The sequence below is a fragment of the Equus asinus genome, chromosome 15 (genome assembly GCF_041296235.1).
Source record: "Equus asinus isolate D_3611 breed Donkey chromosome 15, EquAss-T2T_v2, whole genome shotgun sequence".
Lineage (NCBI taxonomy): Eukaryota > Metazoa > Chordata > Mammalia > Perissodactyla > Equidae > Equus > Equus asinus.
Window position 1 is genome coordinate 22493238 of NC_091804.1, and position 17566 is coordinate 22510803.

General features: G+C 48.2%; 1 protein-coding gene across 1 annotated transcript; it reads right to left on the reverse strand.

Moving 5' to 3' along the window:
• Positions 1-7168: 7168 nt before the first annotated feature.
• On the reverse strand, positions 7169-10176 carry ZCCHC3 (zinc finger CCHC-type containing 3). The gene has a single exon (XM_014845094.3). The coding sequence runs from the start codon at positions 9865-9867 to the stop codon at positions 8656-8658; it is 1212 nt and encodes a 403-aa protein (XP_014700580.3). The 5' UTR covers positions 9868-10176; the 3' UTR covers positions 7169-8655.
• Between the last annotated feature and the right edge of the window lie 7390 nt (positions 10177-17566).

Consider the following 17566-nt stretch of genomic DNA (forward strand, 5'->3'; position numbering starts at 1 on the left):
GGCCACGTTCAAGTTAGAATTCCAGAACCTTTGGAGTTCTGGGCCAGAATGTGTTGACCCAAGGAGGGCTAACCCCTGTCCTGCATCCAGCTGTTGTCCCGCTACCTCCCATCCCATCAGTGAGGGACCCAGCATGCATGAACAGACACCCCAGCCCCCCATCCAGGCTGTCTCCTGCAAACAGCTACTTTGAGACCTAAGCCTCAGGCCTCTAGGGTGTGTCTCAGGCGGTGCTGTTTGCCCTCAGCTGGGATGGACCCAGGGACGAGGCCTGCTAAAGCTCTGTAAACAAGCTTAGGGACATTTTGGAAGGGAATTCTGAGGTCTCAGAGAATGTTTTAGAAAGAGAGGGTGCAGACTCTGGGTGGGCAGTTCCCCTTGTGCCTACAGAATCCTCCTCCTGCCCCCTGGGGAGGGGTCCTAGGGCTCAGGGCGGGGCTCCTCTTGCGGGGGCGGGAGTATTGAAGCCAGGCCTTCAGAAGCCAGCAGCCTGGGGCTCTCCCCTGTGCCTCACAATACCGGGGAGTTGCAGGCTAAGTTTCAGTAATATGCCCCCAGAGAAATAGGGGAGGATGGGCCCGACCCCCAGGCTGAAGGAAACCCTTATCGGAGGTGAGAAGACTGAAGGGGTCAATTCACTTTCTAAAGATAAATGAACAAGACTTCTTCAGTATAGAGGCAGTGACAGGTGTGCTGAGGGATACCTTGAGTACCATTAAGAAGGACAAGTAGACACATGTCCTGATCTGTAACCTCAGCTGAGTAATTTCTAGATCATTCATGCAATCATATTCATTGGGCTTTTACTATGTGCCAGGCACAGTGCTAACTACTGGAGCTACAACCGGGAGCAAAAGGTCACGCTGCCGGCCCTCTGGGAGCTCAGCAGAGGCAGACATTAATTAAATCGCGGGATAAATAAACGTATCATTGTATCTGCAGTCCGTGCTGGGAGAAGGGGAGCGTGAGAGAGAGGGTCCGCTCCGGAAGGTTAGGGAAGGCTGCGTGAGGAAGCGGCCTCAGAGCTGCGCGCCGGGGAAGGTAAGGGTTAACCCGGGTCGGCCAGGGAGGGGGAATTCCTGGAATGACTAGCAGGAGCCCGGCCAGGGTGAGGGGGTGAGGCCCAGAGGAGGCAGGGCCTGGGGGGCCCCAGGGAAGACAATGTCTTTGAAGGTCTTTAAGCTGGGGAGTAATCGGATCCAATTTCGTTTTGGGGAGGATTCTCCTGGATTGAGGGAGACCAAGCTTTGGAGCAGGAAGACGAGTGAGTCGGCTGCTGTCGAGTCTTAAACTTTCCTATCAACGTTTCCTATTTTTAAAGATAGAGGAAATGGACTCCTGTCTCTGCAGAGTCTAGGAATTTCTTTGAAGTCTTATGTTGGGTTTTACATTTATTTTTGTTATTAATGGGTTTTTTTGGCTGGAGATAATACATGAAATAGTTAAAACAAAACAAAAACACCCCAGGGATATACTGTGGAAAATAAGTTTCTTGCCATCCTAAACCCCGTATATCCAGTTCTTCTCAGAAGCTATAACAGTTACCGATTTCATTAATATTCTTCCAGAGTTATTCTATACATAAATAAGCATGTGTGTATATTTATTCCATCATTTAAAAATGTAATACATATATCAAATCATTACATTGTACACTTTAAATAGCTTACAATTTTATTTGTCAATTATACCTCAATAAAGCTGAAAAAAATAAAATTAAAATGTAAACAGTAGCATACCATATCTTGCTTTGTTCACTTTAAAATATGTCTTGGAGGGGCTGGCCCCGGGACCTCATGTCATGGTTAGATTTGGCACGCTCCACTTCGAGGCCTGGTCTCACGGGTTCAGATTCTGGGCACAGACCTACACCACTTGTCAGCCATGCTGTGGAGGCACCCCACGTACAAAATAGAGGCAGAGTGGCACAGACGTTAGCTCAGGGCTAATCTTTCTCAGCAAAAAAATAAAAAATAAAAAAATAAAATATATCTTTGAGATTGTTCCATATTAGTACATACAGAACTGTTCTTTTTTTTTATTATTTATTTATTTTTTTTAAAGATTTTATTTTTTTTCCTTTTTCTCCCCAAAGCCCCCTGGTACATAGTTGTGTATTTTTTGTTGTGGGTTCTTCTAGTTGTGGCATGTGGGACGCTGCCTCAGCGTGGTCTGATGAGCAGTGCCATGTCCGCGCCCAGGATTCGAACCAACGAAACACTGGGCCGCCTGCAGCGGAGCGCGCGAACTTAACCACTCGGCCACGGGGCCAGCCCCGGAACTGTTCTTTTTAACAGCTGCATAGTGTTCCACTATTTGGATGTGCCAGAGCCTGTCCAACTAGTTCTCTATGGATGGACAAGCAGGTTGTTTCCAGCCCTTGGTACCCCAGGTAATGCTTCAGTGCATATCCTGGTACATACATCTTTGTGCATATGTCTAAGTTTAGCTATAGATTAATTTCCTATAAATGAGTGCTGTGTTAAAGAGCATATGAATTTCAAATTTTGATAGACAGTGCCAACCAAACTGCTTTCCAAAGATGTCAGTCCGTGTTGTATTTTAAAACTCTGAAAAGTTTGCATTCTCCTCTATAATATATCTTTGTTTATCTTCATGAAACACATCCTCCCCTAAACATTCTTAGTCCCTTTGACAAGCCAGGAAGTTGTGCAGTATGCATCTGTTGGCTTCGCACGTGCCCGGGACACTCCCATGGAGCTCCTCCTCCGGCCTGGTGTGATCTGACCCCTGCTCACCCTTGGCTTCATCTTGTCCCACTCCGCATTCCGCCGTACTGGACTCCTTCCAGTTGCTCTTTGTCGGCCACACCTGGAGTTGATAGGAAGCGACAGAATGGGCACTCTGGCTGAGAATGAGGTCTCAGACGAGCCCAGAATCCTCTTTTGAAAGGAGTTGGATGCTAGGTTGACTCCTAGAGCAACAGGGAGGCCTAGAGGGAGTAAAAGGGTCAGAGTGCTAGATCAGCATTTTAGGAAGATTATTTGTTCCTTCATTGGCCTCCTGCTCCCATCACTCTCCCTCCAAAAGGCCCTCACCAGTGGCCTCCACATTACTCAGTCCAACGGGCACTCTTCGATCCTGACTTTACGTGACATTTCTCAAAGCTGATTTTACTTGACCTCTCGCAGCACTCAACACAGTTGTTAACCCCTGCTGCTCGCAACTATTGTCCCCTGATTTTTATGTCTCTGCACTCTTGTTTTCCTTCTCCCTTTCTGGCTGTCCTTTCTCAGTTTTTCACGGTGTCCTTTTCTACCAGGGAGAACTCTGACATGTCAGAGTTGCTTAAGGTCTGATCTGGCTTGCTATAATCTTTCTTCCCTACGCTTTCTCTCATGACCCATTAGGAGATTGTAAAATCAATTTAATGAGTCATATAAGAATCTTATAAAAGAACAAAGCAATAGAAAACATTAAGGCACACCACCCACAAGGTTAATACAATTTTTTATATATTCTTTATATATACAAACTTGTTTCTTTATGTGTAAGTACACACATGCATGTGTCTGATGGCTGCAATGTAAAATGTGTATCTTACTGTGGGATGTAGTTAGGGTTGGAAAGCCATTGCTATAGGGACTCTTAGGTTTCTTTCTCAAGCCCAGAACTCTCCTTAGAATTTAAGACCTGTGGAACCATCTATTCCATACCTCCCCTTAGACGTCCTCTATGGAGACTTAAAACTCAACACATCCAAATCCAACTCAAGACCTTCCTCTCAGACTTGGATTTTCTCCTCTGTTGTGCATCTTGGGGAAGGGCCCCACCATCTATCCACTTGCAGAAGCTGGAAACTTGGGAGTCATCCTTGGGACTTACCCTTCCCCCAGCCCATGTCTAAGTCTTGTTGACTTAAATCCCTAAATATCTCTTTACCCTGCCTGCTTTCCTCTTCTCTTTCCACCATCCAGCTCCAAGGTACCCTCACCTCTCACCTGGGTAAACTGGACTTCTTTCCACTTGGGCTCCCTTCTGACCCATTCTCTACAAAGTATCCTGAATGGTCTTTTAAAAGTACAATCCCAGGACCAGCCCCATGGCTTAGTGGTTAAGTTTGCCGTGATCCCCTTTGACAGCCTGGGTTTGGTTCCTGGGCATAGGCCTACTCCACTCGTCAGCAGCCCTGCTGTGGCAGTGTCCCACGTACAAAATAGAGGAAGATTGGCACAGATGTCAGCTCAGGGCAAATCTTCCTCATGAAAAAAAAAATCCAAAAAAACCCTGATCATGTCACTTCCTTTAAAAATCTTTCAATGGCTTTCTCATTCTTAGACTCAAATTCTAAACACGGCTGACCAGCACTCCCAAGATCTGCAGCCTTATTTTGTGCCATCATCTCCCTCCCCCTCTCTGTACTGTAACCACAGCTGTGCTAGATACGGTTGGTTGGCAGACAGCATCCATTCCCACTCTGTTTATGTGCCTTCCTGGGCTACACATGCTGGAAAGCTGAAACATTTCCTGTCTCCCTTGCAGCTAGGGCTCCAGCAAGTAGATGCACTTGCATGAGATCTGGAAGGTGGAAGTAAGGCAGTAGTCGAAATTTCGGCTGTTTTTGTTTGTAAGGTCATGGCGACACGAGTGTATAGTCTCTGGCTTCAAGGACGAGACATTTCACTATCCTGGCAAGAGCACTGGCAGTGGCTTTCTGACCCCAGCATCCTGTCCTTGGGTGGCAGTTTCAGTCGTGTGTCCTTAAGCTCAGCCTTTCCAGGGATGGCCTTCTGGTTCCTTTCTGACTCTGAGAGAGGTAGCAGCTCCTCAGTAGGTCAGTTCTGTGGTGTTCAAGGAGTCACTCCGAATACCCAGCCTGTGGCCCATCACTTTCCTCACTTCCCAGAGTGGTTTCTGTTTCTAAACCTGCACTGATACACAGGACTTCACTTGGTTTCTAGAATTGACCATCCCTCCTCCTGCTGTAGGGTTGTTACCTTATGCCTTTTGCCTAGGCAACTACCCTCATCACCCCTTAACTCCCACGACCCCTTCTCAATTAACTCACATATCCTTTCAATCTCAGTTCAAACATTTTCTCTAGAAAGTTATCCCTGACCCCTATGACCAGACATTCTCCTTTATTACATTATTACATTTTGTAGTATTGCATTAGTACAAAAAAATATATTGTATTATTACCAAAAATAATGCATAATACAAAATATTGCATTATTACAAAAAATTGCATTATTACAAAGCATTGTTACAATTTGTAATTATGTATTTATGTGAGTCTAGAATTTGAGCCCTAGAGGACCTATTTTTTTTTCTTTTTTTGCTGAGGAAGATTTGCTCTGAGCTAACACCTGTGCCAATCTTCCTCTATTTTGTATGTGGGTCACTGCCACAGCATGACCATTGAGTGGCGTAGGTCTGTGGCTGGGAACTGAACCCGGGCCACCTAAGCAGAGCACACTGAACTTAACCACTAGGCCATGGGGCCAGTCCAGGACTTGCCTATTTTGTTGTATTCCATTGCCTAGAAAGAGATGGTGCTTAATGTACATGTGTTAAGTGAATGAGTGGAATGGAGGTGGCTAGACTGGAAGGTATTAGGACAAAATCAAGCCTCTTAAATTTTGTCACCTCCTCTTGGCCTTTTCCCAACCACATCTTCCTGTGACTCTCTAGCCAGCCTGAACATGCTGTGTGCTCTGACCTCCAGGTCTTTGCACAGGCTGTTTCTGCTTGGATATCTCTTCCTTCTTCATCTGGCTCTTATTATTGCAGATTTCAGTGGAGACATCATCATTTCTTCTAGGAGACCTGTACTTGAGACAATTCTATACTCTTTGTTTCTGAATATTTAAAAATACTTAATTTAAAAATTGCTTGCTTGTTCCTTATCTGTCTCTCCCTCTGCAAGTGCACTGTCTTGTTCATGGCTGTACACAGAGCTCCTTGCACAGGGTCTGGCTCTAACGGCCCTCAGTATTTGCTGAAAGCTGCACGAGTGAACGTCAGCTAGTCGGCCAGCCTCAGTCTGGGGATCTTGGTACACTCCCCAGGAGCCCATCAGCAGTGAGGAATTGTAATTTGGGGGCTGCTAGATCAGGAGAGGAAGCTGGGGGAGGTTTGTTCTGCTCCAGCTCGTGGCACAGTCCCCAGACCGCCAGGCAGGAGGCCCTAAAGCAGATCCTGTGGGGGATGGGCAGGGAAACAGTTTCTTCCTCTGCTCCCTCCTGGAGGGTTGGGGGGAAGGGCAGAGAGAGGGAAGATTCCTTCCAAGGAGGCTCCTTGGCACAGTGCCCACTTGAAGGGGGCGGGGAGTGTGATGAATGCAGGCTTTCTCCCCTGGCCTCCAGCCTCCAGCCCTGCGAGGAAGGGACACCCATGGCAGAGAAGGGACAGAGATGAGGGATTACGGAGGGGTCTGTTTGCTTTGGGAGACAGGAAAGAGAGGGGCTGAGCCACTCTAAAAGGCAGGGTTCCCAAGAGCCAACCATGCCTCAGTTACAGCAGATCAGCTCTGGACATCTCCTCAAATCACTCACTCAAAACATCAGTATATTGGGAACTTTAATTCTTCGGATCAGGCCATCTGAACATCTCAGAGCTGGGAAATCCTTCAGAGGGCTGTGTCTGGGGTCTCCAGGGCTGGCCTGGATGAGTGAGTCAGTTCTCTGGGGAGTTTGCTGGACTCCTTCTCTCTTCCTCCTTTATAACTGGAAGAGATGGATTTTTTCTTTACAGCCCATGAATACTTTGCATCCAATTTGTGGCACTTAGAACAACTGCAGGGTGACGAGGCTGACATCTCCCCCTCTGTTTTCCCATTGGTTGTCATCTCACGACAGCAGTCTCTCTCATTCATCTTAGCACCCTTCAGAACCCTGGTCTCAAACCTGACTGCCCGTCAGAATTGCTTAGGGATGCTTCCTGAAAACATTTTCACTCACTCCAGTGACTGATTCCTTGGAGCTGAGTCAGGACTTAAAACTTAACAGTGCACTAGGTGATTGTGATGCACGGGGTTTGGGTAACAAGTCCAAAGGGCCTGGCAAAACACGACAGGTGCTAAGTATTGCCTGCAGGGGCTGGAAATGTATTTGCAGGGTAAACAGTGGTGGGTAGAAAGTATGGATTGAACTAGGGTCTGTATACCCGTGCATCTAACACTTTGAAAGGAAATAGCACAGCAGTGTTAGCAATACAAAAGATAAATATTTATTCAGAACAAAACTTTTAACAATCGGTTTTACATTCTAAGCCACAAGGAAATAGCAAAACATAAAGCAAAGACAAAAACTAAAAGAAAAGCAGTGTACTGTCTTTTCTACTTTAACTTGATTAACACTTAGTTGACCCAATGCCCTCTCGCTTGGCCTATTTCGCAAGTACATTTTAGAGCCAACAGCTCACTCATAATTCCGGGTTAAAATTGCCTTCTCTGGAGAGGCAGGAGGTCGCAGATGAGCTCCACTTAGCTGCTTTTCTGGGGTTTCTAGCTACTGAGGCTAAGGCGCAAATGCAAACCTCTGGTAGGTTTCCCTACTCAGGAGCACCCCCATTTCTCACTGGTGGGAATGAAAGGGGAAGGGGAGGGCCCAAAGGAGCTGGCACGCTTCAATCCACATACCATACCCCAGGGAGCAACAAGTGCACCCTGCATTACCTTCCTTTGTCCCTTCTCTATCTCCCAAGTATTCAGAAGCCCCTGCTAAATCTTCTTTTTCTGCTTCCTCCTTCAGATGACTTCTTGGCATTCCTCTAGGCTCATTATTCTGGAGAGATCAGACTTTCTGGGCCCTCAAGTGTTGAGGAGTATGTTGTGAAGTGTGAGAGGTAGTGGAATGAGCACCGGGCTTGGGGTCAGGGAACTCTACTCTAGGCTAGCTCTGGCACCAGACAGCCATGTGATTTTGACCCAGTCATTTAACCTCTCTGGGCCTGTTTCATCGGCTGGAAGAACCAGGGGATTGGTCTAAACCAACTTTTAGGTCATTTCCAGCAGGAAAATTCTAAATTCCGTGATTCTCTGAAAAATGGCTTCTGAGCCACTGAAAGAGCTATCACAAAGTCCATGCATTTGAATGCCATAAGAGAGGCCCTTGGCCACCATTCAGAGCTTATTGACTCAGATTACATACACTTCTAACAACACTGGTTTCACAAATTCTCAGACCACATAGATTAGAAGCAGCAAATTAAAAGGGGAAGGGAAGAGCTGCAAAAGATAGACACCCTGACAGAAGCCACAGGCAGCAACATCCTCAATTCAACAACACTGATCGAGTGCCTACCACGTGCTGGGCCCCAACCTAGCGCTGGGGCATGACGACGAGCAAGGCAGCCCAAAGGGTGATCATCCGGGGAGAAGACAAGGCGTGAGGAGTAAAAATTACCAAAAAAAAAAAAAAAAAATACCCCAAATACAAAAACAAAATATTAAAAAAGGAGGGACGACATATCTGCACCCTACAGTTCTTGGTAGTCCTTATTGATGACAGAGTCACCAATTGAGAAAAGGCTGAAATGGAGTAAACTCGGTTTAAGAAGTCAGAGAGAGATGTCCTTTGTAGGTTTAAAAAGATCTCCTTCAAAAACGATAAAAAATGGTTTCAAAAAAAGTTTTGGCACTTCAGAGGGGTAAGCTGGCTCTGTGTTCACCCTGGCGGGCAGGCGGGTTGTTCAGTGCCCGGCCACGCCGGTTAGCTGAGCTGCCACGGAATTGTGAACCGCTTTGGGACACTGGGCAAAGGCGTGTCCTCGCTTGCCACAGAGGTTGCACACGATGCCCTTCCGGCAGTAAGGGCTCAGGTGCCCCTCCTCCCCGCACCTGAAGCACCTGTCCTGCGTGCAGCTGCCACTCATGTGGGTCCGGGAACCACATTTAAAGCACGTCTTGGGCTGCCCCTTGTACCAGCTGTAGCCCCGCTCGGCGCCCAGGAAGAAGGCCCCCGGCAGGTGCCGGACCCCGCCCTCCCCCTGGCGCAGCTCGATCTCGCACTTGTACTCCCCGGTCCAGATCCCAAACCTGTCGGTCACTTTCACGGGCACGGCCAGCACATCGCAGTGGCGCTTGAGCCAGGTCACGATGTCCTCCACGTCCACCGTCTCGTTCCGGAAGAGGATGAAGAGCGTCTTCAAGCTGGACTTGCTCCGCCCTAGCACCACAAAGTTCTCCCAGCAGTCCTCCTGCTCGCGCTTCTCCTCGTAGATGCGCAGGAACAGGGCCAGCTTCTCCGCCGAGCGGAAGCTCACGTCGAACTCGCGGCTGCCCGGGATCTGGATGACCGCGTAGATGTCGCTCGGGTCCATGCCGATGGAGCGCAGGATGAGCGCGCCCACCACGAAGTCCCGCGTCGGGCAGGCGCCCTCGTCGCCCTGGAAACAGATGCGCACGAGGAAGCGGCCCTTGCCCGGGGCCGCCGCCGCCGCGGGCTCGTCCGCAGGGGGCCGCTCGGCCGCGTCCTCGGCCGCGCTGGGCCGGGCCGGGACCGCCATGGCCGCCGCCGCCGCCGCCTCGGCCTTCTTCCTCCGGCCCGCCTCGGCCGCGCCCTTCTTCTTGCGGGGGTCGGCCGCCTCGCCGGCCGGGTCTCGCCGGCGGCCCTTTGGGTCCCCGCGGCCGGCCGGGGGAAAGTCGCCGAGGCCCGGCGCCGCCAGGCCCGCGGGGACCCCGAGTCCGCCCCCCGCGCCGCCGCCGCCTTCCTCCTCCCGCCGCGGCGGCCGCGACTCGCGGAACTCGCCCTTCTTCTCGGCCAGGTTCTTCACCACCTGGGCCCAGCCCATCTTCTCGCGGGCGCCCTCAGCCTCCTCGGCGCGGGCCGCCGGGCGCGCGGGGGGCAGGAGCTGCGGCCGCCCCCGCTTCCTCTCCTCCTCCGCGCCGCCGCCGGTGGCCATTTTGCCTCCTTCCCAGCATCCTCCTCTCGCCCCCGCGGCCGAGGGGCGCCCATCGCGCGCGCCCGCCCGCGCTGTGGGGCTCTGGCTTTTTTCTTGCTTTTTTTTTTTTTTTCTTGAAATTCGACTCTTCTCTACCCCGCCCCGCCAAAGGTATTTCCTCGCGGCGCGGAGCGGCCAGCGGCGGTCGGCGCCCCCTGCGAGCGAGCGGCCGGGCCGAGCTTCCGGCCGGGCCCGCTGCAACCCCACCTCCCGGCGGCGGGGCGGGCCGGGGCGCGGGGCGCGGGCCTGACCCCGCGCGGGCTTGGCAGCCCGGGCCTCGCTCTCGAGGATTTGGTCTTTCGCAAGCGGTGCTCGATGATTTCATTCAGGCAGCGTTCCTAACGGCCCGCAGCCCAAAGGCGGGACAGAGTCGAGGAAGATCTCGCCCTCTTGTTTTCTTTTTTCTCCTTTTGCTCTGAAAACAAAACAAAACTTCGCTCTCCTTTCTCCCGAGGCGTACTACAATGCATTATTTTTCCAACGGCGGATTAGGAACATTTTCAAACATACAGAAAGTTGAAAGGCTTTTACAGTGAACGTTTTACCTTTAACTTTTTACTGCTTTAGCCTTCTATCATTAAAGTTTTACTTTACCTTATCACATGACATGTCTATCCATCAGTCCTTATTTTTTGGGACATTTCCGAGTAAGTCATACTGCATTATTTTTTTTAGAAAGACTTCCATCATACTCATGATTACAGTTAAAATATTTTGAGCGTTTAAGTGCCCGCTACTGTTCTAAGCACGTTGCAAGCTTTATCACATGGAACGGTCCAAAACAATGCTGTCATTATACCCATTTTACAGGAGGCAGAGGCTTGGAGACAATCGCTCGTCAAGTGGCCGAGTTAGGCGGCCCCACGTGTAGGTGGCTTATATTTCTGCAACAGCTTTGCTTCTGACATTGTAGATCAAGGACTGTTTGCATCAGCCTCTCCGGGAAACCTCTGTAACACAGAGAGTCCCTGGCTAGAGTTAGCACAGGACAGAATCTGTTCCTCATCTGTCTCAACTGGGGCTTTGGAAGCATTGATAAAAATTTGAGTGGTTGAGGGGATGGGTTTAACATCAGTTTTTGTCAGCTTTGTTTTCTTTACACGTATCTGTACGCATTTCAGGGTGCTTCAGTAACCTGTCTGACTTTAGTGGAAAAAAAAAAAAAGATGGACTGTGGAGTCAAGAGACCCTAGTTTGATTGCTTCAAATCTCAGGCTTGTCACATGGGGCCAATGACCTCAGTTTTCGTAACCTAGATTTGTTCCTCCGTAACAAAGAGTTATTAATATCCACTCTCAGAGAACTAATGTGGGGATCTAAGGAGATAGCCCATGTCGTGGAGCTTGGGCCATGATGGGTTTCTGGGAATGATTATGCTTCCTTTCTGCCTTGGACTCTTTCCTCCATCCTTTCTTTGCCACACATCCCATGATCATACTCGGGTCGTTATCAGAAACATCAAAGTCGTGGGTTCACACATTCCTCTCTTTTATTCTTTCTGCTTGTCTGGCCAAGTCTTTCCTTGGGGGAGGTTATTTACAAAACCAAACAGAACTTATGTATTTTAAATAATCTCTTCCATTCCTCTTACCCTAACCTCCCACCCCAGGTAACTATCACACAATCAAATATCTACACCAGGTACCTTAAGTCAGAAAAATGTGCCGGGTGAACTGGAGAGCACATATTCTATCTGAAGGGACAGTCGCTAGTCAACGCCAGCTGATTATTGTTCTCCGTAAGTGAGGGCCCACTGTGGCCACGTCTTCCAGTTTCTAAACAGAAATCTGAACTCTGGTTTCTCTTTTTTCTGGGAAACATCCTTCCTTCTTCTTCTTTAAGGTTGTCTCCGCTATATTTGGATCCTCCGTATAAATTTTAGAGTCAGCCTACTAAGTTCCAGGAAACCACTTTTTGGGATTTTAATTGGAATTGCATTGCATTTATGCCATTTTATAATACTAAGTCTATCTGTCTATGACCCTACTAGATTTCTGACTTAAGTCTTATTTTATGAATTTCAATAACATTTAATAGTTTTGTCATAAAGGTCTTGCATAATTTTTTTGGGTCCTGGCTCACTCTCAAATTTTACTAACCATATCTTCTTCTACTGTAAGATTTTGTTGTTACATGTATGGCCATCCTCTCCATCAATTCCATCTTTTCTCAGGTCAATTTTTCAGATCCAAGTTTTCTATATTCTCTTTTGGTCATTTTGTGGTTTTGTTTCTTGGTGATTATCACTATCAGCAGTGTTCACTGAAAACTGGTTGAAAGACTGAACATTTATTCATCACAGCATTACTCACAATAGCCAGGATGTGGAAGCAACCCAAGTGCCCATCAACAGATGAGTGGATAAAAAAGATGTGGTATATGTATACAATGGAATACTAATCAGCCAGAAAAAAGAGACAAAATTGTGCCATTTGCCACAACATGGATGGACCTTGAGGGTATTATGCTAAGCGAACTAAGTCGGGCAGAGAAAGACAAATCCTATGTGATTTCAGTCATATGTGCAAGATAAACACACACATAGATAAGGAAAACAGATTAGTGGTTACCAGAGGAGAAGGGGGAGGGGGAGTTTGAAAGGGGTAAAGGGGCATGTGTATGGTGATGGATAAAAACTAGACTGTTGGTGGTGAACATGATGCCGTCTGTGCAGAAACTAAAATATAGTGATGTACACCTGAAATTTACACAATATTGTAAGCCAATGTGCCCTCAATAAAATTATTTTTAAAAATTTAAAAAGATGGGACATTTGTTCTTATTTCTCAGGGAGTTTATTTAAATATTGTCAGCCATTCTCTTCAGCAGCCTTCCAGCAGTGGGATTAGTCTACTGCAGAGATCTCTGAACCCGGAGCTACAGGGCTCGGCAGGCACCCTGTGAGCAAAGCAGTCCAGATGGGTACCGAGGCCATCTAAGGAGGGCAGCCTTTACTTGTTTCTGGCAGATTATTGTCACGGAGGGCTATCAGAATTGGTCAGTTTGGCATCTCAGTCCAGGTTCTTATTGGCAGACTTTTAGGATTTGCACTATTTTGTAAAGGCTAATTTGGAGACCGTGGAGGAGGCCTGATTTGAGACGGACCTTGAGAGAAGCAGATTTTGGAGAGCCAGAGAGAAAAAAATTCTGTGGAATTAGAATTATTACCCCTATTTGCAGATGAGGAAATTAGGCTCAGAGAGGTAAAGTGAGTTGCCCAATGTCACAAAGCTAGTAGTAGCTTAGTGACTGTCAAAATTTGAACCCACATCAACCCAACTCCAAAGCTTATATGCTTAGCCACTTAGGTACTTCTGCCTCGTGTCTGTAAAATGGAGACAATGATGCCTACCTCAAGGTTGCTATTTACTGACAATTTACATTCATGGTTGTCTTGGCACACAAGATGAGCTCTCTTCCTTTTAAGGGCATGACCAAAAACTTGCAAACATTTCTTCTGCTCGCTTCTCATTTGCCAAAACCTAATCATATGGCCACACTTAGCTGCAAGAAAGGCTGGAAAATGAGGTCTTTAATTGGGCAGCCCATGTGCCCAGTAAAAATTCTAATACTTCAGAAGAAGGGTAGAGTGGCTATTGGAGGCCATTAGCAGTATTAGCCACAATGGTGTTAATCTTCAAACAAAACAGTGAAATAGGCATTGTTGTGCCTCTTTTACTGATGAATAAACTGAAGCTCAGAGACATGAAGAAACTTGCTTAAGCAGGGATTGGAATCCTGACCCGTATTTGCCCCACCATGTTCTGCTCCCTCCCCAGTGAAACTGTTTCTTATGAGCTCTGCTGCTTCTCATTTATTTTCTCTCACTCAGTGGTATGCTCTTAGCTCGGGTGTCTACACTCCAGGGCTGTGAACCTGCTTCCAAGTGATTATTCTCTGGCACTGTGATCACATCCCAGAGGGAGAAGATAGTGGACTGGCAAAGTGCAGTGGGGCCACATGTGTGAGTCGTTCCTTTAGGATTTGCAGCAGATGTTGGAAAACAAAGCTACAAACTGCAATCTCTTCACCAAGAAGGAGAATAGCAGGCTGACCCAGGAGAAGGAGGCCGAGGCCAAGGGAGGAAGGAGGCACTTAACCATCAGGGTCTGGGTGAATCAACCTCCGCTTAATCCACGGGAAAGAGAAGCTGTTAGAGTCCATGAAAGGGACATCAGCAGAAGTCTAGTATCATGTCCATGTGGACAAACTCTTCGACTTTCTTTCTGAGATATGTCTTGGCATGGGGCATGGGGGTGCACATGCACAGAGAGGGAGCTGGAATGCAGGTACCAGAGCATCTCCTGTGATATCATCAGGTTCTGCCTGACTCTTAGCAGACCCTGCCAGCAAAGGAGCATCTTGTGAAGTATGGCTTGGGGTCTAAGCTGATGGTTTCTGAGATGCTCAGGTCTGCAGATGCCAGGTCTATCGCATCAGCATGCAAGCAAATCCTGTCAGGCTGTGCACATGGATTCTGGCCCTTCGGGACCACTTCACTAAGTTTGTCCTCCTATGCCCTCTGACCCCCAGGTGGGTCCGGGAGGACATCCTATTCGATATCTTCACTGTGTTCAGGGAGCCCAGAGTCTTGCAGACCAGCGCTGATGATATTTCTTCATCCAGATTGGCAAGGGGCTCATGCAGATGTGGTGGAACTGAAGATGGTCCATGAATGGTGACAGGGCTCCATGGATGGAGCCCACGGCATTATGCAGCCTATACTAATTTCCTAGGGCCGCCATAATAAAGTGTCACAAACTGGGTGGCTTAAGACAACAGAAATGTATTCTCTCACAGTTCTGGAGGCTGGGAGTCCTCAATCTAGGTGTTGGCAGGGCCATGCTTTCTCTGAAGCTTTAGGGGACAATCTGTCTAATGCCCTTCTCTTAGCTTCTGGTGTTGCCAGCAGTCCTTGGTTTATAGACGCATCAGTCCAACCTCTGCCTCTGTTGTCACATAGCATTCTCACTGTGTCTGTCTTTGTGTCTCTTCTCTTCTTATAAGGACATCAGTCGCATTAGATTAAGGGCCCAACTTATTCCAGTATGACCTTATTTTAACTAATTACATTTGCAACAACATTAGGTCAAATAAGGTGATATTCTGAGGTTCCAGGAGGGACATGAATTTTTGGAGGACACTATTCAGCCCAGGGTGCAAACTGTATGTTGACTGCCCGGATGCAGAGCAATGACACAGATCGTTAGCCCCAGGGTCTGCAGTTTGTTCAGATGATGAAAAACCTGACTTACTGCAAGGTTATCTGCCACAGCCCCCATGACGCCATGTTTGTCTGCAAAGTCAAGATTGGCCTGGTCAGCTCCAAGTCACCCCAGGAAGTTATGTTCATACTCAGGACTCAATAGGATTTGGAGAGGGCAGAAAGACGACTGAAGAACAGCATGCATGTGCAGCAAGAAGACAATATGGAGCTGAGACCTGGGAGTGAACTCAACGGGGGCTCTTGGGATGGAAGAGCACGTGGCTCTTGAGCACTGCACAGAGTAGAAGAAGGAATGTCCAGAACCTTGTTGTGTCATGTGTAGCAGATGCCTCCACAAGATCGGTGGCATTTCACCCAATGACAACAGTAGGGATTGTGGGTCTAGGAAGGTGTGTGACTTTGCCACAAAGCCAGCACATCAAACGACATTGGGTGGAAGCCCATGGCAGCCTGCACAGCCAAGTCAGCAAGGTGCTGAAGGGGTCAGAGGCCAGGCTGCTGTTGCTGAGCTTGGAGCTAAGTGGAGCTGGGTGGCCTCTGTCACACTCATCAGCTCACATCACTCTGTGCAGGCAGGAAAGGTCACCTCATCCTGTCCAGCCATGCAGGGGGCAGGAGGTTCCATCAGGGGTTCAGGAACACAGAAATGCCACACAAACAGGTGGAAGAGCAGCTGGGACTCCATCTTATTCAATCCCTGGTCCAAGAAAGCTTAGATTGTGACAACGAGTGACCATCAATGGCCCCTCAAGGGTGTTTGGCCTTGATTAAAATGGCAGTACTTTTGAAAATGTTTAAGTGTATTTATTTTTAAAATTTGAAACCGGAGGTAGTAACATTACTGACTGAGCACCTGAAATGTGAGGAGCAGGCAACTCTCAGTGGGTGTCCACGCGGGGTCAGCCTGTCTGATGAGGAAGGTTGTGTGACAGTGACTAAGTCCCTTTTCATATTAGTCAAGATATAGGCTCAGCTGCTGTAACAAAGGGCCCCTCAAATACAGGGTTTTGAACACTTGGGTAGTTGATTTCTCTCTGATGAAGCAGCCCAGAATCTGGCAGGCAGTCAGGCCCGGGAGGCCTCTCTGTCCTGTAAGGTCGTCAGGGGCCCAGATTCCTTCTATCTTCTTCTCCCACGTGTGGATTTCATTAGGATGTTTTTGGCCTGAAAGTACGTAAAAACTCAACTCACATTGGCTTGCTCAGTGAAGTGATTTGTTACATAATCTTGAGTAGTTTATGGATAGATTACAAGATTGGTTAATTTAATGGTTCAACAATGCTATCAAAGAACAGGTTTCTTCCACTTTCCCTTCTTCCATTCCCAGTATTTCCTCTTCCACTAACTCCCGTCACAGTTGCACAAATCCGGGAATGCCACCCAGACATGACAATATCTAGTAGCAGATGAGAGAATGTTTTCTTTTCCAAGTACGATGGAAATCTTTCCCGAAAGTCTCTGAGTAGACTTCTCATCCTGTCTCCTTGGCCAGACTTTTATCACATGCCTATGACTAAACCTGTAACAGGCAAGGGAAATGAGCCCACCAAGCCCAGCTCAGACCAATCATGACTACTGGGGCTGGGGCCTGCCTCCTCTAAAGCTAGTGGGTACCTAACAAGATCAGAGTCCCTTAGCCAGGATGAAAGGGAGGAAGGGCTGTTGGATGGGCGGCTACCCCAGGTCTGCCACATATTGCCACCTCCTACTTCTTAACTATTTCCTGGTACAGAGCTTCCCAGCTGGAGTGCTGTGGTGCAGTGGGCTCTGCAAATGGGGGTCCCCAAGAAATGATTCTATCAGCCCTAGCGGCAGCCAAGAGGGTCTTGGATGGCCAGAGTGCCCTGGCTGATTGCTTTTACCTTAATAGTCTCTTCTGTTTACCATAGTGTGCAGTGCATTTTAAAAGTTTCCTGTGATTTTTAAGAGGGGGAGAAGGTTGGGAGCTCTGGCTTAGTATTCCACAGCAACATTCCTCTTTTGAAGTTTAGGTGATTTAAAATTATTTGCTTCCTCCAAATTATTTTTTAAACTAGAATGCACTTTTATTTATTTATTTTTTTGAGGAAGATTAGCCCTGAGCTAACATCTGGGGCCAATCCTCCTCTTTTCGCTGAGGAAGACTGGCACTGAGCTAACATCCGTGCCCACCTTCCTCTACTTTATACGTGGGATGCCTACTTCAGCATGGCTTGCAAGCGGTGCCATGCCCACACCCGGGATCCCAAACCGGCGAACTCTGGGCTGCTGAAGCAGAACGTGTGCACTTACCCACTGTGCCACTGGGCCGGCTCCTAGAACGCACTTTTAAGTCTATGCTCTAGGGACCAGCCCTGTGGCCGAGTGGTTAAGTTCACGCACTCTGCTTCGGTGGCCCAGGGTTTCACCGGTTCGAATCTTGGGTGCGGACATGTCACCGCTCATCAGGCCATG